Source organism: Symphalangus syndactylus, chromosome X, assembly GCF_028878055.3.
Source record: "Symphalangus syndactylus isolate Jambi chromosome X, NHGRI_mSymSyn1-v2.1_pri, whole genome shotgun sequence".
Classification (NCBI taxonomy): Eukaryota; Metazoa; Chordata; class Mammalia; order Primates; family Hylobatidae; genus Symphalangus; species Symphalangus syndactylus.
Window position 1 is genome coordinate 138,168,356 of NC_072447.2, and position 16,969 is coordinate 138,185,324.

At 39.8% G+C, this 16,969-nt stretch overlaps 1 protein-coding gene across 3 annotated transcripts; it reads right to left on the reverse strand.

Annotated features, from left to right (window-relative positions):
• Positions 1-537: 537 nt before the first annotated feature.
• CT55 (cancer/testis antigen 55) lies at positions 538-16,521 on the reverse strand. 3 transcript variants are annotated; one of them, XM_063635054.1, is made up of 6 exons: positions 15,372-16,521; positions 13,584-13,768; positions 4,417-4,561; positions 2,183-2,295; positions 1,298-1,487; positions 538-1,014 (listed from the first exon to the last, which is right to left on the reverse strand). In XM_063635054.1, exons 1-6 carry the CDS (start codon positions 15,463-15,465, stop codon positions 944-946), a joined length of 798 nt encoding a protein of 265 aa, XP_063491124.1. In that variant the 5' UTR covers positions 15,466-16,521; the 3' UTR covers positions 538-943. The 3 variants fall into 3 exon arrangements, with proteins under 3 accessions (XP_063491124.1, XP_063491125.1, XP_055122933.1); XM_063635055.1 differs by having other exon boundaries at positions 538-1,017; positions 15,372-15,695; XM_055266958.2 differs by having other exon boundaries at positions 538-1,019; positions 1,302-1,487; positions 15,372-15,494.
• Between the last annotated feature and the right edge of the window lie 448 nt (positions 16,522-16,969).

A 16,969-nucleotide genomic window follows, 5' to 3' on the forward strand; every position in this document is an offset into this window, starting at 1 on the left:
GAGCCTCAACAGTGTCTGCCACATCAAACAGAATCAGTAGGATTTTGTGGAGTGAACCAAAGAGTGAAAATGGGAACTTTACGAAACCTTCACTGTTTCTATCAAGCGGGAAACAAATCCCTGGATAACTGAGAGGTCTCACTGGATCTGTAGTGGAAAGTCAAAACACAACTCTGTTTATTCAAGGACCAGTGGTAATGGTGGAATTATGAATCACAGGACTCAGGGTAAGTTCACAACGACACTCAAGCTATGCCCAAAGGTCTGAATATATCCCTTCCCCTGGGTGACAGCTACCTGGTTAAATATTCTATTAGAAGAAAGCATGAAGTTTCCTGGAGTTTACTTGTGGCATTTTAGTATAACCTTTCCCTGTGGGTAAGCAGATTGTCCTTCCCTCAAGGGGCTCTGTTTGTACGTTTCTTCGTGACTTCACATGAGCTGCACCCCTGCAACAAAGTGGCTCACAGAGGCTCACGTACAGCAGAATCGGCTTTCTATGGTTGTTGGTGTTGTTTAAAAATCATCAGAGAGGTCTTAGTGCATTGCTCAACAATTTTATTCTTAAGGAACCAGTGATGAATGAACCACAGGTAAATATCATTGCTGGCCCAGTCATTCAGTCATTGAACTTAATAACATTTTATCTACTCATTGAGTCTGCCAGGCACTCTTCTAAGTGCTTGGTGATGCTTTAATGACAACAGAAAAAAAAAAGAAAAAAAAAACAGATCAAAAGACATCCTGCCATTGTGGAGTTTACATTCTAGCACGGGGAAGAAGGAACAAGGAAAACAATAAACATCGCAAGTTATGTGGGTGACAGAAGATGAAAGAGGCTATGGAACAATACAGATTGTACAGACATCATAAAGGGGGCTCAAAACTGAAGTCAAATTGTAACTTTAAATCATGCCTTTAACATGCTGTCCCTGATGCCTTTTCAGTTAAATGCTTTGGCTCCGACGTTCCCTTTTGGGCCGTCCCAGGCCTCCGTCATCCTGGAATCCGCTGCTGCTAATAGGAAATATGGAATTCAAATTTAATGGCAGTGTTCATTTTAATTAAGAACTCCTTTCCTCCAGTGACTAGCGAGTCATTTTAGTGTGGTTTTTAATTGATAAGGCACTTCCCTAAGCTGGGTTCATGGTCCAATTGAACTAGCCAGTATCTCAATTAGATTTGCCACAAAAGTCATATGTGAAATACTATTTAGGCTTACTAAGCTAACCTTTTCAGTTAAACCAGCCCCTTTACTGCTCATAAAAGGAAAAGAATAAAAATGCTTTGTCATTACGATTTTTGCGCGCTGGGGTGATAGAAACCGCTCTCCAAATATAGCAGAACTGAATGCTCTCCACCATGACCACATTGACGATATCATCTAGTTGAGGTACGTATCCGTCAGGAAGTCTCACAGAATCCAAGGTGAAAAAGATAGTATAATCTATCACCCCATTTCTTCCATGTACGCTAGTAATGCAGACCTGTGAGTATAAATAATGGAAATGATTATGAAAAAGCTCAATAATCACTGTAACCAGCTTTGCACCTCCTCACCCTGGGTCCTGCATGAGTGCAGGTCACTTCGACGCAAATCATTGATTTCCAACCTGGCTGGCCCATTGCTAACACCAGGGGTGCTTTGTAAGAATACCCATGTCCACGCTCCACCTCAGAACAATTAAATCAGACTCTCTGGGAATGAGGCCTGGGTCTCTGATGAGAAATCCTGCTCTAAATGTTACCAAAATATGTCCATTACCCTCTGTTGCCTTGAATTGCCTGCGCATATTCAGGCTTTAATAACCAAATAATTCTTAGCATTTACTGGTAAGCTCAAGTCCCACAACACACTCCGTTCATTCTTTCCCTATAGTTCTCTGGCACAAAGATCGTTTTTCTTCCTCCTGTCCTTGGAAGATTCTAATAACATTTGGGTATCGAGTAAAATGCACAATTTAGAACTTAATCATGTGCTTGTTCTATATAATTTTCTAATTATTTCCTTTGGAAAATTCTGCCTTTTCAATAAGAAAAGTGGCTCCTTTGTTGGCAAAGAATGTATTTCTTCATATTTTCTGGAATTCGCATTACACCCAACAGAATCCTGGTCACGTAAATTATCACCAAAGGAAGAGTTAGCAGAAATTACTGACGGGAGCAACAGGAAAGTAATTACCTCTTCCGTATGAATACAACGGATGGGCTTCACAGAAGTTGCCTTGATGTTTGAGATGCCTGGTTCAGTGGAATATTCAACTTCTAACAAGTCACCCTTATAAGGCACAAAATCTAAAACAGCCATGGAGAAATGGGAGTGTCATGATCTCTTAACTAGGTCACTTTTAATTTCACATGTTATTTGATAGTGTACTACTTTAAAGTCAGTTCTGCTAAATCTAAAGTCCATTTTGTGCATATTTAAACAGACACTACAAATCTCTACGTCCAAAAAGAAGTTTATAATCCTTAGGCATTGATTCTCCTCTGCTGATTTAACAAATGTAAATGGAGGAAAGTGTGAACCATGCATCACAGCCAATCTGAGGGAGCAGCACAGGATTTACTAAACAACTGTTAGTGTTCACAATTGCTTAGTGAGAGGCAGTCAAACATACAGGTAAGAGCACAAGTTTCAACCTGGCTACACGGCTTCGAATCTTGACACTGCCTGTCACTCAGTTGGCAACCTTAGCCAAGATGTTTAATCTGTCTGTGCCTAGTTTTGTTCATCTATAAAATGAGAAGCACAGTAAGTACCCTTCATGATACACAGCTGCTGTGAGAAATAGTTGATATGTGCGATACGCACAGAATCATCCAGAATCAGCGCTGGTGCATAGTAATCACCAAATAACTGTTGATTGGTAGTAGTGGTAGCAGTACCACTAGGAAATGTTGTTACTTTCAGAATGAATGAATTTCCCCTGGTGTTGTGTTTGGCTAATGAACTCTTAAGTATGTGCCTTACAGGTTACAGTTAAGACCATTGAGTTTCAAACAGAAGTTTGCAATAAGTTAAAAGTGAGTCACAGGGTAACAAAGTTACGTGAAAGAATCTGGAGCAAATGGAAATCCCAAATGCAACTGAGACAGTAAATTGCCACAATGAAAACTAGCGATATCAACAAAGTCAAACATTTCTTCACCTTAGGACCCAACACTGTAGAATGACATAAGACACTGTGTTAGACCTCTTCTCTCTCTCTCTCTCTCTCTCTCTCTCTCTCTCTCTGATAATTTACATACATTTCTTTTGTGTGGATTTAACATATATCTATATGCTTATACCTCCAAAATGTATATGCCTCCAGCTCTAACCAACCTCAGGGTCAATTATCCGTATGCTTACACCAATCTAACGTGTGTAAAGCTGAGTTGTTGGTATTCTCCGTATTCACAAACTTTTGTTTGCCTCAGTCGTCTACATCACAAACTGGCAACTCCACTCTCATCACTGCTCAAACCAAAAACTTTGGAGATACCTTAGACTCATTTTCCCTCCACAACAAAGATCTAATCCATTACCTCCTGGGTTCTTCTCTAACTTCAAAATATATCCAGAGTCAACTCAGTCCTCAGGTTCTCCACTTCTCCATTTTCACTCACATCTCCATCATCTCTCACCAGGAGTATTACAACGTTTTCCTGACCGATTTCCTGACTCCACCCTTCCCCTGATAGTCTCTTCTCGACAAAGCAGACAGAGTCAACATCTTAAAACAAAATTCAGGTCAGATTCCTGCTTTTGCACCCAAGAAAACAAACTAGCAAGCTGCCTGGGGAAGCGGAGCTAATCTCCCCATTTATACCCAAGGTATATGACAGCTGCAGTAGACAAAACAGACAAAAAAATATCATTGGGTAGAAGCTAAATATTAGAATATATCTGCTGATTACAAAGAGAATTCAACAACAACAACAACAACAACACACACACACACACACACACACACACACACAGCCACAAGGCGCTATCTCCAATCCTAACTTTGAAGCATTTGAAGTGTATTCTCTTAAAATTTGGTAGTCTACCCTGTCACAGAAACTTCTCTAGTAACCAACTACAGAAATGATGCCTGCAAGTATAGTCTTTGAAGGGTATTAAAAATAGTGTCTCTATGCACTTGTAGGATTGTTTTATTGATTAGAAATTAAATTCTCATGTGAATGAATAATATATCCAGGCGTTACTGAGGGCATTGAACAAATGAACACACAATAACCAACAGCACACAATTTATAATACTGTCTATTTGCCCCTATATTGTACTTAATTTCGATCGGAACAGTCTACCTCTAATATTGAAGAGCCATTGACTGAAGCCAAGTACACTGTAAAAGTTGTTCCAGGACTAAAATCCTCTCAAAAAATTAAGAATTACATAATATATTTCAAAATGTAAGTCATACCTTCAGAAACAATGTCTATGGAAAAATAAATGCTGTTACTAATATAAATATTATCTCCACTTATAGAAGTAACACATCCAATTAAAACTCTGGTTCCTGAGTCTGAGGGTCCAGCACCATAAAGATGGTGAGGCACAACATCCACCTGTAAGATTTAGGAAAGAGTTACTTCAAAAACAATACAAATTTAAACATGGAACTTACATGATTAAAACACTTGTATTCAAAAATATTTTCAACATCCATCCTAAACACTGGAGAAAATAGTTCACTTGGTAAATGGATCGTTCACTTGAGATGACGGTAAAAGTCATGTACATGCTTCAAGAATTATGAAATATATCCCAAAACATTAATTGCATACCCAAGTTTAATGTCCTTGTACCATTAGATTCCAAGATTAAAATAATACCTTCCTTCCCCTGCAGAAATTCACAGTGAAATGACGGTAAAGTGGAAAGGTATATATAGTCATAAGTAGGTTGCCATGAAGGATATAAAACTAGTTGAAAGATGGTTTCTGTGAATTATCTAGAGGGAGAACATTTCAGACAGGGAGAAAATAGGAGCATTGTTTAGGGGAAGTCAGATTTGTGCTGGGTTGGGAAAGAAGACAGGGGTAGAGGAGCAGGGAGGAGGAGCGAAAAAACATCAGAAGTTAGGGGCCTAGGGAGCAAAGCCCTGACATCCGAGATCCAGGCCTAGGAGAGAGAAGCACGAGATAAAGTTGGAGCAATAACCTCAACTGGGGGAGGTTCGAAAAACCAAGTCAAATTAGGGCTTTACTTTATCTACAATAGAGACGCATACAAACCTTTTTCCTTATTGGAAGTGTAATGGTCCTTATTTTATAATCCTTAAAACTTACAAAAATAGTGTAAGCTCGTTATACTAAAAGTAGGAAAGAAAACAGATAAGCAGACAGCAAAAAGCAGTTACCCCATAATCCATATTTCATTACCAAGAGACCACCAGGGACTACATTTTTGGCAGTAACACTCATCTTGATGTTTTTGTCTGTGCACAAATATATATACATGTGCAAATGACTGTTTTAAAAGCAAATTAGCATGGTATTCAGTATTAAAGTATCACATTAAATGAACACAAAAGTTTTTAAATAACAAGAGAGGACAGAAGGAGTCATAGGGAACCCCAATTAATGGATGTGCCGTACTTTACTAACCCAATTTCACATAATTAGACATTTCACTTGTGTCATAGGATTTGGACTACTTGCCTGACTTAACTATAGGATAAACTCCTAGGGTTGGAATTTGCTGATTAGAGACTTCTGATGGAAACTTGAGCCACTGAGTTGTAAATAATTTTTCATGGTTTTAAAAATAGCCTAGTTTGTTGCTATTCCCATTTCTTAACTGGTGTCTTTCCAGCTGTCAATACCAATCTGATGTTTATTTTCCCCTCACTTACTGTCATGAAGGAATGAGGCACCAGTCTCCCGTCCACGTATCTATCACCACTTCCGTCAGTATCCCAGTGGATGATCCACAGCACCCTTGGACCTCTCTGATCCTTGACTCCATGCCAACTCACAGACATACTGCAGACTAAAGCTTTTCCCATGTCTCATGGCTCCCAACTCTGTTTCTTATGCCTTGCAAATACGACCAACACAACAGCAGGTACAAATAGATTCAAATGTTTGTGACAATGTGTTGTCTGACACAAGCGGCATTTCAGTAAAAAGGGGCAATGTGGATTATACAATTAATGTTGAGGGACAACTGAGTAGCCAGTAGTGAAACAAGATGCGGATCCTTCTCTCAGTCCTGCACGTGAAAAGCAAACCCAGGCTGGCTGTATGTTTAGATATAAATAAATGAATGACTTTCGGAAGAAAAGCTAAGTGAATACTCGTGTAAATTATGTCTTAGAATTAGCCTAAGGATAATTCCTGAACCCAGAAGCCACATAGACAAGATGGACATATTTATAGTATGTAAAAATTAAACAGATGGAGGAGGAGGGGAGCAAGATGGAGAAATGGGGCTCTCCAGTGATTGTCCTCCTGCAGAAACATCAATGTGAAAAGCTATCCTTGTATGAAAATACCGTCACTTGACATAAGGAAACCAGGTGAGAGACCATGGTACCTGGTTATAGCATGAAAATAAGAAAAGATGCACTGAAGAGAGTAGTAAGGACAGTCTTACATTACTCTTATCACCCCTTCCCCAACCTTCAACAGCACCGCATAAATAGAGATACCATCCACCCGGAGGAAAGAGAGAGTAGCAAGCATAGGACATTGCCTGGGAACCCAATATCAGGCCACCACTTGACAGATGCCCATGGCCCTTTACTCTCAGATGGTACTTGTGGACAGAGTCTCTAGACCCACCCTGGCACCAGACAGGAAGCCTCAGCCACAGCAAAACAAACTCAATATCTGGCCCACATCTCTGCCTAGTGATTCCAGTGGCCTTATGCTCAGAATAATCTACAGCAACAGGGAGTTCTCAGTGAATAGAGGCTTAGATTCCAGTCTCACAAGGGACCAGCCTCAATAGCTAAGGGAATCCCAGCCATTCTAGCATCTGCCGTTGTGTCCCTGGGATTAGGAAGCCCCCTAGTGCTTCAATAGCTGTAGTGTTGACAAGCATAAGGACCAAAAGAGACCTATATAGAGTTTCCGGACAGGCTTACTGCTAAAGGATGTCCCCTAAAAGCTAGACTGCAAAGACTGAAATGAATACCTACTTCTTCAATACGCAGATATAAACACATGACGCAAAGATCAAACACAATAAGGAAAACATGACGCCACCAAACTGACAAAACAAGGTGCCAGTAATTGACCCTAGAGAGACAGGAATATATCAGTTGTTTAACAAATAATTCAAAATATCTATTTTCCACATGCTCTGTGAACCTTGAAAACAATTACAGAGAAATGATTCAGGATTTATCAGAGTAATTTGAAAGAAAGATTGAAAGAATTTGTAAAAACCAAGCAAATCCAGAAGTTGAAAAATACAGTGAAGGAAGTACACAATAGAGAACATCCAAAGAAGAATTGATCAAGCAAAAGAAAGTATCTGTAAACTTGGGGACAGGTTCATTGAAAATATACAGTCAGAGGAGACAAAATTAAAAGGAAGGACACGGAATGAAAAAAAAACTTACTAGATTTCTGGGGCAATATCAGAAGAGCAATAGTATGTGTCATTCACACTCAAGAAGGAGGAGTGAAAAAGAGGTAGAAAGATTATTTTAAAAATAATAATGGAGAGCCATCCAATCCCAGAGAAAGTTACAAACGTCTGGGTACTGGAAGACCAAAGTTCTGCATTCAGATAGAATCCAAATAAGATTACCCCACGACATATTAAAATCAAACTGGCAAAGATGAAAAATAAAGAATCCTGAGAGCAGTAAGAGGAAATAAGCAAATCACATATAAGGCAGTTCCAATATGCCTACCAGAAGACTTCTCAGCAGAAGCGTAATAGGCCAGGAGAGAGTAGTATAATATACTTCAGGAACACAAGGAAAAAAATCTCTAACCAAGAATAATGTACCCAGAAGTGAAGGGGAGATAAAGACTTTTACAGAGAAATCACAGCTGAGAAACTTCCTCACCACCACAACTGTCTTACAAGAAATGCTAGGGAGAGTTCTTCCAACTGACGTAAGGGACGCCAATGAGTAACGCAAAAACATCTGAAGGTATAAAACTCACCAGTAAATGTAACTACACAAATTCAGAATACTCTAATAAGGTAATGGTGGTTTCCAGATCACTTATATCTTTCATGAAAAGGTTAAAGAACTGAACTAGTAAAAATAAAATAAGTACAATAATTTGTTAAGGGATATAAAATATAAAAAATTGTAAAGTGTGAAATAGAAAATTCAAAATCCGGGGGTGGAGTTAAATGGTAGAGTGTTTGTATTTTGTGATCAAAGTTATGTTATCAGTAAAATAAACTGCTGTGATTATGTTTCTGTAAGCCTCATGCTATCCACAAAGAAAAAAATCCTGTAATAGACACACTAAAGCAATTAAAAAAAGAAAAACATACTAATAGAGAAAAATCTCTTATCCATCAAGGAAAGCAGTAAAAGAGAAAGAAAGGAAGAAATTACCTACAAAATAGGTAGAAAAAAATTATCTAAATGACAACAATAAATCCTTACCTATCAATAATTACCTTGATAGGAATGGATGACATCCCCCAATTAAAATGCACAGAGTAGCTGAATACATTTAAAAAGCAACAACAAAAACAATCAAACCTATGAGAGACCCACTTCTCCTTAAAGGACATTCGTAAACTGAAAGTGAAGGCATGAAAAAAGATATTCTTCCATGTAAAGGGAAACCAAAAGAGAGCAGGAGCTGCTAAACTGATTTCAAATAAAATAGGGTTTAAATCACAAACTGTAAAAAGAGACCAAGATCATTATATAATTATGAAGGGGTCAATTCATCAAGAGGATATAATGATTTCCAAAAATATGCACCCAACATAGCGGCACCTAAATATATGAAGCAGATATTAAGGTATAAATGGTGAGATAGAGTGCAATGCAGTAATAGTAGGGGACTTCAACACCCAACTTGCAGCAATTAACAGATGGTCCCAACAGAATATTGCTCCCACAAAAAGTGGGATTTATCTGCACTCCAGACCAAATGGACCTGACAGTCATTTACAGAACATTCCATCCAAATACTCCAAAACACATATTCTTTCCAACTGCATGTGGAACATTCTTGAGGATAGATTATGGGGCAGGCCATAAAACAGGTACTAGCAAATTAAAGGAGTTTGAAATAACATGAAATCAGTTCTCTAACCACAATGGTAAAGTATTAGAAATCAATAAAAGTAGGAACTTTGGAAACGTTAGAAGTGGATAGAAATTAAACAACATGCTCCTAAATAACAAATGGGTCAATGAAGAAATTAGAAGCAAAGTGTAAACATTTCTTGAGTTGAAGCAAAATGAAGGCACAACATACGAAAACCCATGAAATACAGCAAAAGCAATTCTAAAAGTGAAGTTTACATCAATAAAACCTACCTCAAAAGAAAAGATACATCTTAAATAAACAACCTCACACTGCACCTTGGGGAACTAGAAAAACAAGAAAAAGATGCAATGCAAAATTAGGACAGAAATCATAAAGGTCAGAGCAGAAATAAATGAAATAGAAATGAGAAGAACAATACAAATATCAATGAAACAATGACTTGGTTTCTTGAAGAGGTAAAGCAAATCAACAAAACTTTAGCTAGACTAAGGAAAAAAGAGAGAAGATTCAAATATCTAAAATCAAAGATGAAAAAGGAGACAGCACAAATGACATCACCAAAACAAAACGTATCATAAGGAAGATAATGAACAATCATCTGCCTATAAATAGGACAAGCTAGAAGAAATGGATACATTCCTGGACACATACAACCTACCGAGATGTAATGGTGAAGAAACGGCAAATCTGAACAGACCATTAATGAGTAAGGAAAGTGATTCAGTAATAAAAAATACCCCATCAGTGAAGGGTCTAAGACAGAATGACTTCCCTTCCTAATACTACCAAATTTACATATAAAGAAGAATAATTAATAGCTATACTTTTAAATCTATTCCAAAAAAAAAAAAAAACACGGACAAGAGAAGAACACTTCCAAACTCATTCTGTCACAATGCATTACCCTGGTAGAAAACCCAGATGAAACAGAAAGAAGAGAAAACCGAAAAAAAACTACATGCCAAAATTCCTGATCAACACAGTTGCAAGATCTTTAACAAAGTATTAATATTGCAAATTCCACAGCACATTAAAAAAATCATTCACCATGTTCTAGAGGGATTCATCCCTGGGATGCAAGGAAGTTTCAACATACACGAATCAATAAATGTGTTATATCACATGAAAAGAATGAAGGAAAAAAAGCCATAGGATCATTCCAATTTAAGCAGGAAAAGCATTTGATCGAATTCCACACCCCTTCGTGACTAAAAACTCCACAAATTAGGTATAAGAGGAGTGCACCTCAACACAATAAAGGTCATATATGATAAACCCACAGGTAACATCACACTGAATGGGGAAATGTTGCAGGCTTTTCCTCTAAGACCCGGAACAGGACAGAAATGCCCACTTTTGCCCTTTCTATCGCACATAGTTCTGGAAGCGCTAGCCAGAGAAATTAGGCAAGAAGAAACAAAAGGCATCTAAATTCAAAAGGAAGAATTTAGATTGGCCCTGTTTGCAGACGGGAAGCTCTTACATATAAATAACCCTGAAGACACCACCAAAAAGCTACTAGGTCTAATAAACAAATTCAGGAAAGTGGCACGAGACACAACCAACATACAAAAATCAGTAGTATCTCTATACACCAATAGGGAACTATCTGAAAAAGATATCAAGAAACAATCCCATTTACAACACCTTCAAAAAATTAAAATAGGAATAAATTTAACCAAGGAGGTGAAGGATTGCAACACTGAAAACTATAAACCATTGACGAAGGAAATTGAAGGAGGCAGGAATTAATGGAAATATATCATGTGTTCATGAACAGGAAGAATAAATATTGTTAATATGTCCGTAACCTAAAGCAATCTATAGATTCAATGCAACTGCTATGAAAATACCCATGACATTCTTCTTGGAAATAGAAGAAACACTCCTAAAATTTGTATGGAACCATGAAAGATTCCAGATAGCCGAAGCAGTCTGGAATACAAGGAACAAAGCTGGAGGCATCACACTACTTGATGTCAAAACATATGACAAAGCTATAGTAAGCATAACAGCATAGTACCAGTATAAAAACGGACACATCAACCAATCGAGCAGAATACAGAGCCCGGAATTAAATCTGTGCATTTACAGTCAACTAATTTTCGACAAAAGGCCTGAGAACACACAATGTTGAGAAAGTACAGTCTCTTCAATAAATGATGTTGAAAATAACTGGATATTCATCTGAGAAAAATGAATTTCCATCCCTATCTCTCAGCATGTATATAAATCAACTCAAAATGATTTAAAGCTTTAAAATGAAGACCCAAAGCTATGAAACTACTAGAAGGAGACATAGGGGGAAAGCTCCATGACATTGTTCTGGGCAACGATATTTTAAAAATAGGACCTCAAAAGCAAAGGCAACAAAAGGAAAAACATACAAATGGGATTACATTGAACTAAAAGCCTTCTGCACCACAGAGGAAATAATCAAAGAGTGGAGAGACAATCTATGCGATAGGAGAAAACATTGACAATCTATGTATCTAGTAAGGGGTCAGTTTCCAAAATGTAACTCCAACAACTCAATAGCAACAAAACAAATAATCCTATTAAAAATGAGCAAAAGATCTGAATAGACATTTCTCAAAAGGAGACATACAAATGGCCAACAGGCATATGAAAAAACACTCACCTTCTCTAATCATCAGGGTAATGCATATCAGAACCACAGAGATACCGAGTCACGCATGTTAGAATGGCTAACATTAAAAAGACAAGATATAACAAGTGGTGGCAAGGATGTGGAGAAATTGGAACCTTTATGCACGGTTGGTGGGATGTAAATTGTTACAGCCACCATGGAAAACAGTATGGATGTTCCCCAATATTTTAACAATGGAACTATCACACTATCCATGAATCCCACTACTGAGCATGTATCCAAAGAGAGTGTCATCAGTGCGTCAAAGAGATGTCAGCACTTCCATGTTTGTTGCAGCCCTATTCACAATAGCCAAGAAACGAAAGCAATCTAAGTGTCCATCTGCGGATGAGTGGATAAAGGAAATGTGGTATCAATACACAATGGAATGCTATTCAGCCATAAACAGAACAGAATATTGCCATTTGAAATAACATGGATGAACCTGGAGAATGATACGTAAGTGAGATAAGCCAGTCACACAAAGACAAATACTGCACAGTCACATTCACATGCAGAAGATAAAAAAGTTGATCTCATAGCAGTGTAGAGTAGAATGGTGGTTACCAGATGCTTGTGTTGTTAGGGTGGACGGAGGAATGAGAAGATGTTGGTGAAAGAACATATAATTACAGTTGTATAGAAGGAAACTTTTTTAACTGTCCAGAATATATACAAACAGAAAGTGGATAAGTGATTTCCTGGAGCTGGATGTTGTTGGGGGAGGGGACAGTTGGGGGAGCACGAAGAGTTTCCTTTTGAGTGACGAAAATGTTCTAAAATTGATTGTGGTGATGATTGCATAACTCTGTGAACAAATTAAAAACCACTAGATTGTTCCCTCTAAGTGGGCGAATTGTATGGTCACGTGACTTATATCTCAATAATGCTGTAAAAGAATGAGACATAAAGCAAAGGAAAAAGATGGTATCAGACGAAATACTACAAGGGCTTCATATACAAACTTTCCTACTACAAATCTAATTTTCCTACCATAGAGATAGCCGTAAATATCCCTATTGTATCAGTAGGTCTAAGAAAGGAAACTTACTGCAATCTCATTAAGACCCTTAATAATTCCAAATGAATGATGAGACTGCTTTTCCTTTCTCATATTTGCAAAGATTTCAGATCGATAGTATTGTTGTCCTTGCCTATATGGGCAGATGGGCAGTCTCACCTCCTATTGCTGAGAGAATCAATTAGTACAATAGAGCTAAAGAATAATTTCACAATAGCCACTGAATGGGTAAATATCTGGACTCAGGTGATGTTGCCAGGACTCCGTAAATCTGCAAATGTTACTGAATTGTACCCTTAAGAGAGTTTTGTGGTTGGTGAATTATAATTCCCTGAAGCTCTTTTTAAAATATTTACAATGCACATGGTTTGACGTAGAAATTCCACTGCTATGAATGCATACTACAGAAAATGTTTTTTTACCTGATAAGGGAAGTTGCAAGATTATAAAGAGTTCAATAATTATTATTGTTACTCGTATTGTTTAAAGACTAGAATAATAGATAAGTAAATTTTTATGTTTTACAGCACAAATTACTACAAATATTAAAACAGAAGAAGCTACAGCTTCAGAGGAGGGGGGCTTCAAATTGCAGTCTACATCCACTCTACGGATCGCAGTAGAGATGTTGGATTAATTCAAGAATAGAAAGATAGAGAAAGAAAGCCCACTGGGATAAGACACAATTCCCAAACTCATGCACATCTCACCTTGATTGCTCTCAATCCATAAAGTGGTTTATCTTTTTCCACAACCACATTAACTTTTTGTCCAACTTTTAGAGGCACGTTGCCAGTCACAACATCACTACTGAAGTAGATCGACTCATCAATCACGCCATAATCACCACAGAAACTTGTGACAACTCCCTGCACAGTTTTCAACTGGGTGTCACCTACAAGGTAGAGAAACAAGGTCACATTATTAGCCTCAGATGCAAACACCTACTACAAGTAAGTCTTACCACTCACCATCTGCATAACCCTGGTCAGAGAAGTTTTATAACGTCTCTGATCTTGTTTTCATCTGTCAATCCACAACAATCACAATTTTGCCAATAGGGTTGTTGTAGGTTTTTAAAATATTTTTAAACATTTATTAAAATTTAAAATTTTTAATTTTTAATTATTTTTTAATTTTTTGAGCAGAGTCTGGCTCTGTTGCCCAGGCTGGAGTGCAGTGGCGCAATCTGGGCTAGCAGCAACCTCCACCTCCTGGGTTCAGGTGGTTCTCATGTCTCAGCCTCCCCAGTAGCTGGGACTACAGGTGTGTACCGTCACACCCAGCTTATTTTTTTTTTTTATTTTTTTTTTATTTTTTGAGACAGAGTCTCGCTCTGTCGCCCGGGCTGGAGTCCAGTGGCGCGATCTCGGCTCACTGCAAGCTCCGCCTCCCGGGTTCACGCCATTCTCCTGCCTCAGCCTCTCTGAGTAGCTGGGACTACAGGCGCCCGCCACCACGCCCGGCTAATTTTTTGTGTTTTTAGTAGAGACGGGGTTTCACCGTGGTCTCAATCTCCTGACCTCGTGATCCGCCCGCCTCGGCCTCCCAAAGTGCTGGGATTACAAGCGTGAGCCACCGCACCCGGCACACCCAGCTAATTTTTGAATTGTTAATAGAGACGGGGTTTTGCCATGTTGCCCAGGCTGGTCTCCAGCTCCTGGTCTCAAGTGATCCACCTACCTGGAACCCTCAAAGAGCTGGGATTACAGGTGTGAGCCACCGTGCCCAGCTTCTGAATATTAACTGACACATGCACATCAACAGTCGAGAGCTCTGAGTGCCTTGCACAAGTGTGTAAATGTTACCTGTTAGCATTTCTACTTATGAGAGTCTTTAAGCTTCTGCTCCTATTATATTCCTTCATCATTATCACCAACATGATGAGTAGCACCTTCTATAGATACTTAACCATCTCAGCAAAGTACTAAAAGATATCTGGAGATTGAAGGCTAGCCCAAAACGGCATCTGAATGGTTTTCTTTATTTCTTCTTCTTCCTTTTTTTTTCTTTTTTTTTTTTTTTATTCTGCGCAAGCCTAGCTGATCAGCAATACTTAGGGATCAAACCTCAGCAGTCACTCGCAGGGGTTCTCTGCCTTCCTTTGGGATCAGATAAGTATGAGGCATCAACTTGGCTTCAAATTACTTTCCCGTTTGGGATACAAGCCTAAATTAACTCGCAAATTAGGGAATTTCTCGCCTACTGGAAATATAAATAGGCATGTGCTGCGCGACCACGTGGGGGAAAAGCACAGGCGGTACAGACCCCAAGGTCTTCTCTGTCAACACCTTCCCGCTTTAGATGGACAGGAGAGTTTGGGGGTTGGTTCTCAGGGAATTGTTGAGGACTCGGGTTGCCTTTCCATGCACGCACAAGATGGAGCCACCGTTACGTGCTGTACCCACCCGAGTTACCACAGCCTCATTCCAGGGGTGAGGAGAACCCCTATTGGGAGGCTTCTGGGGTGGGGGACAAGGGGACACACAGAGGAATACCTTGTGGGAGGCCCTGCTGCTGTGGGCCCTGTCGCTCTGCAGGGTCGGCCATCCTCCCGTAGAAGGCCAAAGCAAGTCTCAGAAGCCTGAGCATCGTCTCAGTTGTCACCACCGTCCTGGGTACCGCTTGTGACAGATGAAGCACGAGGCTTCCTCAGTAAGGGAAGCCCTCAGGTCACGGCGTCTCCTCAGGGACTCACCTCCTGCTTCTCCTCCTCAGCCACTGTGGCTTGGGACCCAGCCGTTAGTGAGCCCCCCTCAGGAGAGTCAGGGACACCGCAGCCTCCAAAGGAGCTCCCAGGTTCTCCTCTGACTTCTCCCTCTGAGCATGCTCTGCTCGTCAGGGCTCGCCTCTACCACTGTCCAACCAATGGGCGTGCAGTGGGTGGGCGGGCAGGTTCCTGTGGCTACTAAAAGGTGATGGGTGGGAACATCGTGGCTTCTCCCATCAAGGCTAAGGGAGCCATTAGGATGGCCTGGGGAAAATGGCTTGGGAGCTTGGGTTCTGCATTTACTAAGGAGATACAGGGCTCTTCTCTTGGGTTCCCTGGGAGAATGGGTGCCTGAAACACCGGCTGTGCAACCAAAAATCCTGCTCCTGCCCTTGTATTCGTGGTGCTTAGCATAAGGAGTCACCACTCAGTGGGCGGTCAATAGTTACTCCTCACCAGGGATCAATTTTGTGGAGAGAGGGCATCATGTGGGTAGGCAATGTTTTAGTGATGGCAAGTACATGTCTTGTGTACTGGGACTCCCATTTTGAGTCCAGTGATAATTTATAATAGAATCCTTTTATGATCATTGCTACCATGTACTCATCGCTTACCTGGTTATGCTTACATTACTCTGCTATACACATTACCCTTATTCATTCATTCAGCAAAACTTGTAGGGCACTAACTGTGAGCCAGACACTGTTCTGTGTTCTTGAAATTTGTTAATGAATACAAGAGTAAAGAATCTTCACCCTGTGAGGGTAGATTTTTCACAGGATGACAAAAGGGTGACACTAAACATCACATAATAAAATATATGGTATGTTAGAAGGCAATAAATGCCATGGAAAAATATAGCAGGACAAGGGAGATCCACAGTGCTGGGCATGGGGTGTTGGATTGCACTTTACAATAGCATGGTCAGAGTAGCCCTCATTGGAAAGCAATAGTTGAGAAAGACGTTGGAGTTAGCCAGGCAGCTATTTTGGGGGGAGCCATTCAGACGGAGGGCACAGTTTGTGCAAAGACCATACAGCAAGACTGTGCCTGATGTATTCAAGGAAAAGCGAAGTGATTAGAGCAGAGGCAGTGAATAGCTAGAAGAGTAGAAAGTATGGTAAGAGAGATAATAGAGGTTCAGGCTCCATGTGGGATAGTGGGGCACTGGAAGTCCTTTGGCTTTTATTGTCCATGACACGTAAAGTCCCTGAAGGATTTGGAGCCTCCAGGGATCACTCCAGGTGCTTGGTTGTGAACAGGCTGGAAGAGGTCAGAGCAGGAAGCAAGGAGAACAGTCTGGATGATTCTGATGCAATCCATGGGCACTGTGGATGAAATCTGTTTGTCTTTCCTCTCCTACTGTGAGAACAGGTAAGAGCATTG

Coding starts and splice junctions, on each gene's coding strand:
- CT55 (XM_063635055.1), bottom strand. CDS start 15,465: ATGCTCAGGCTTCTGAGACTTGCTTTGGCCTTCTACGGGAGGATGGCC. Junction 4,562..13,583: donor ATGGATTGAGAGCAATCAAG/GTGAGATGTGCA, acceptor TAAATCTTACAG/GTGGATGTTGTGCCTCACCA. Junction 2,296..4,416: donor CATAGACATTGTTTCTGAAG/GTATGACTTACA, acceptor TGGCTGTTTTAG/ATTTTGTGCCTTATAAGGGT.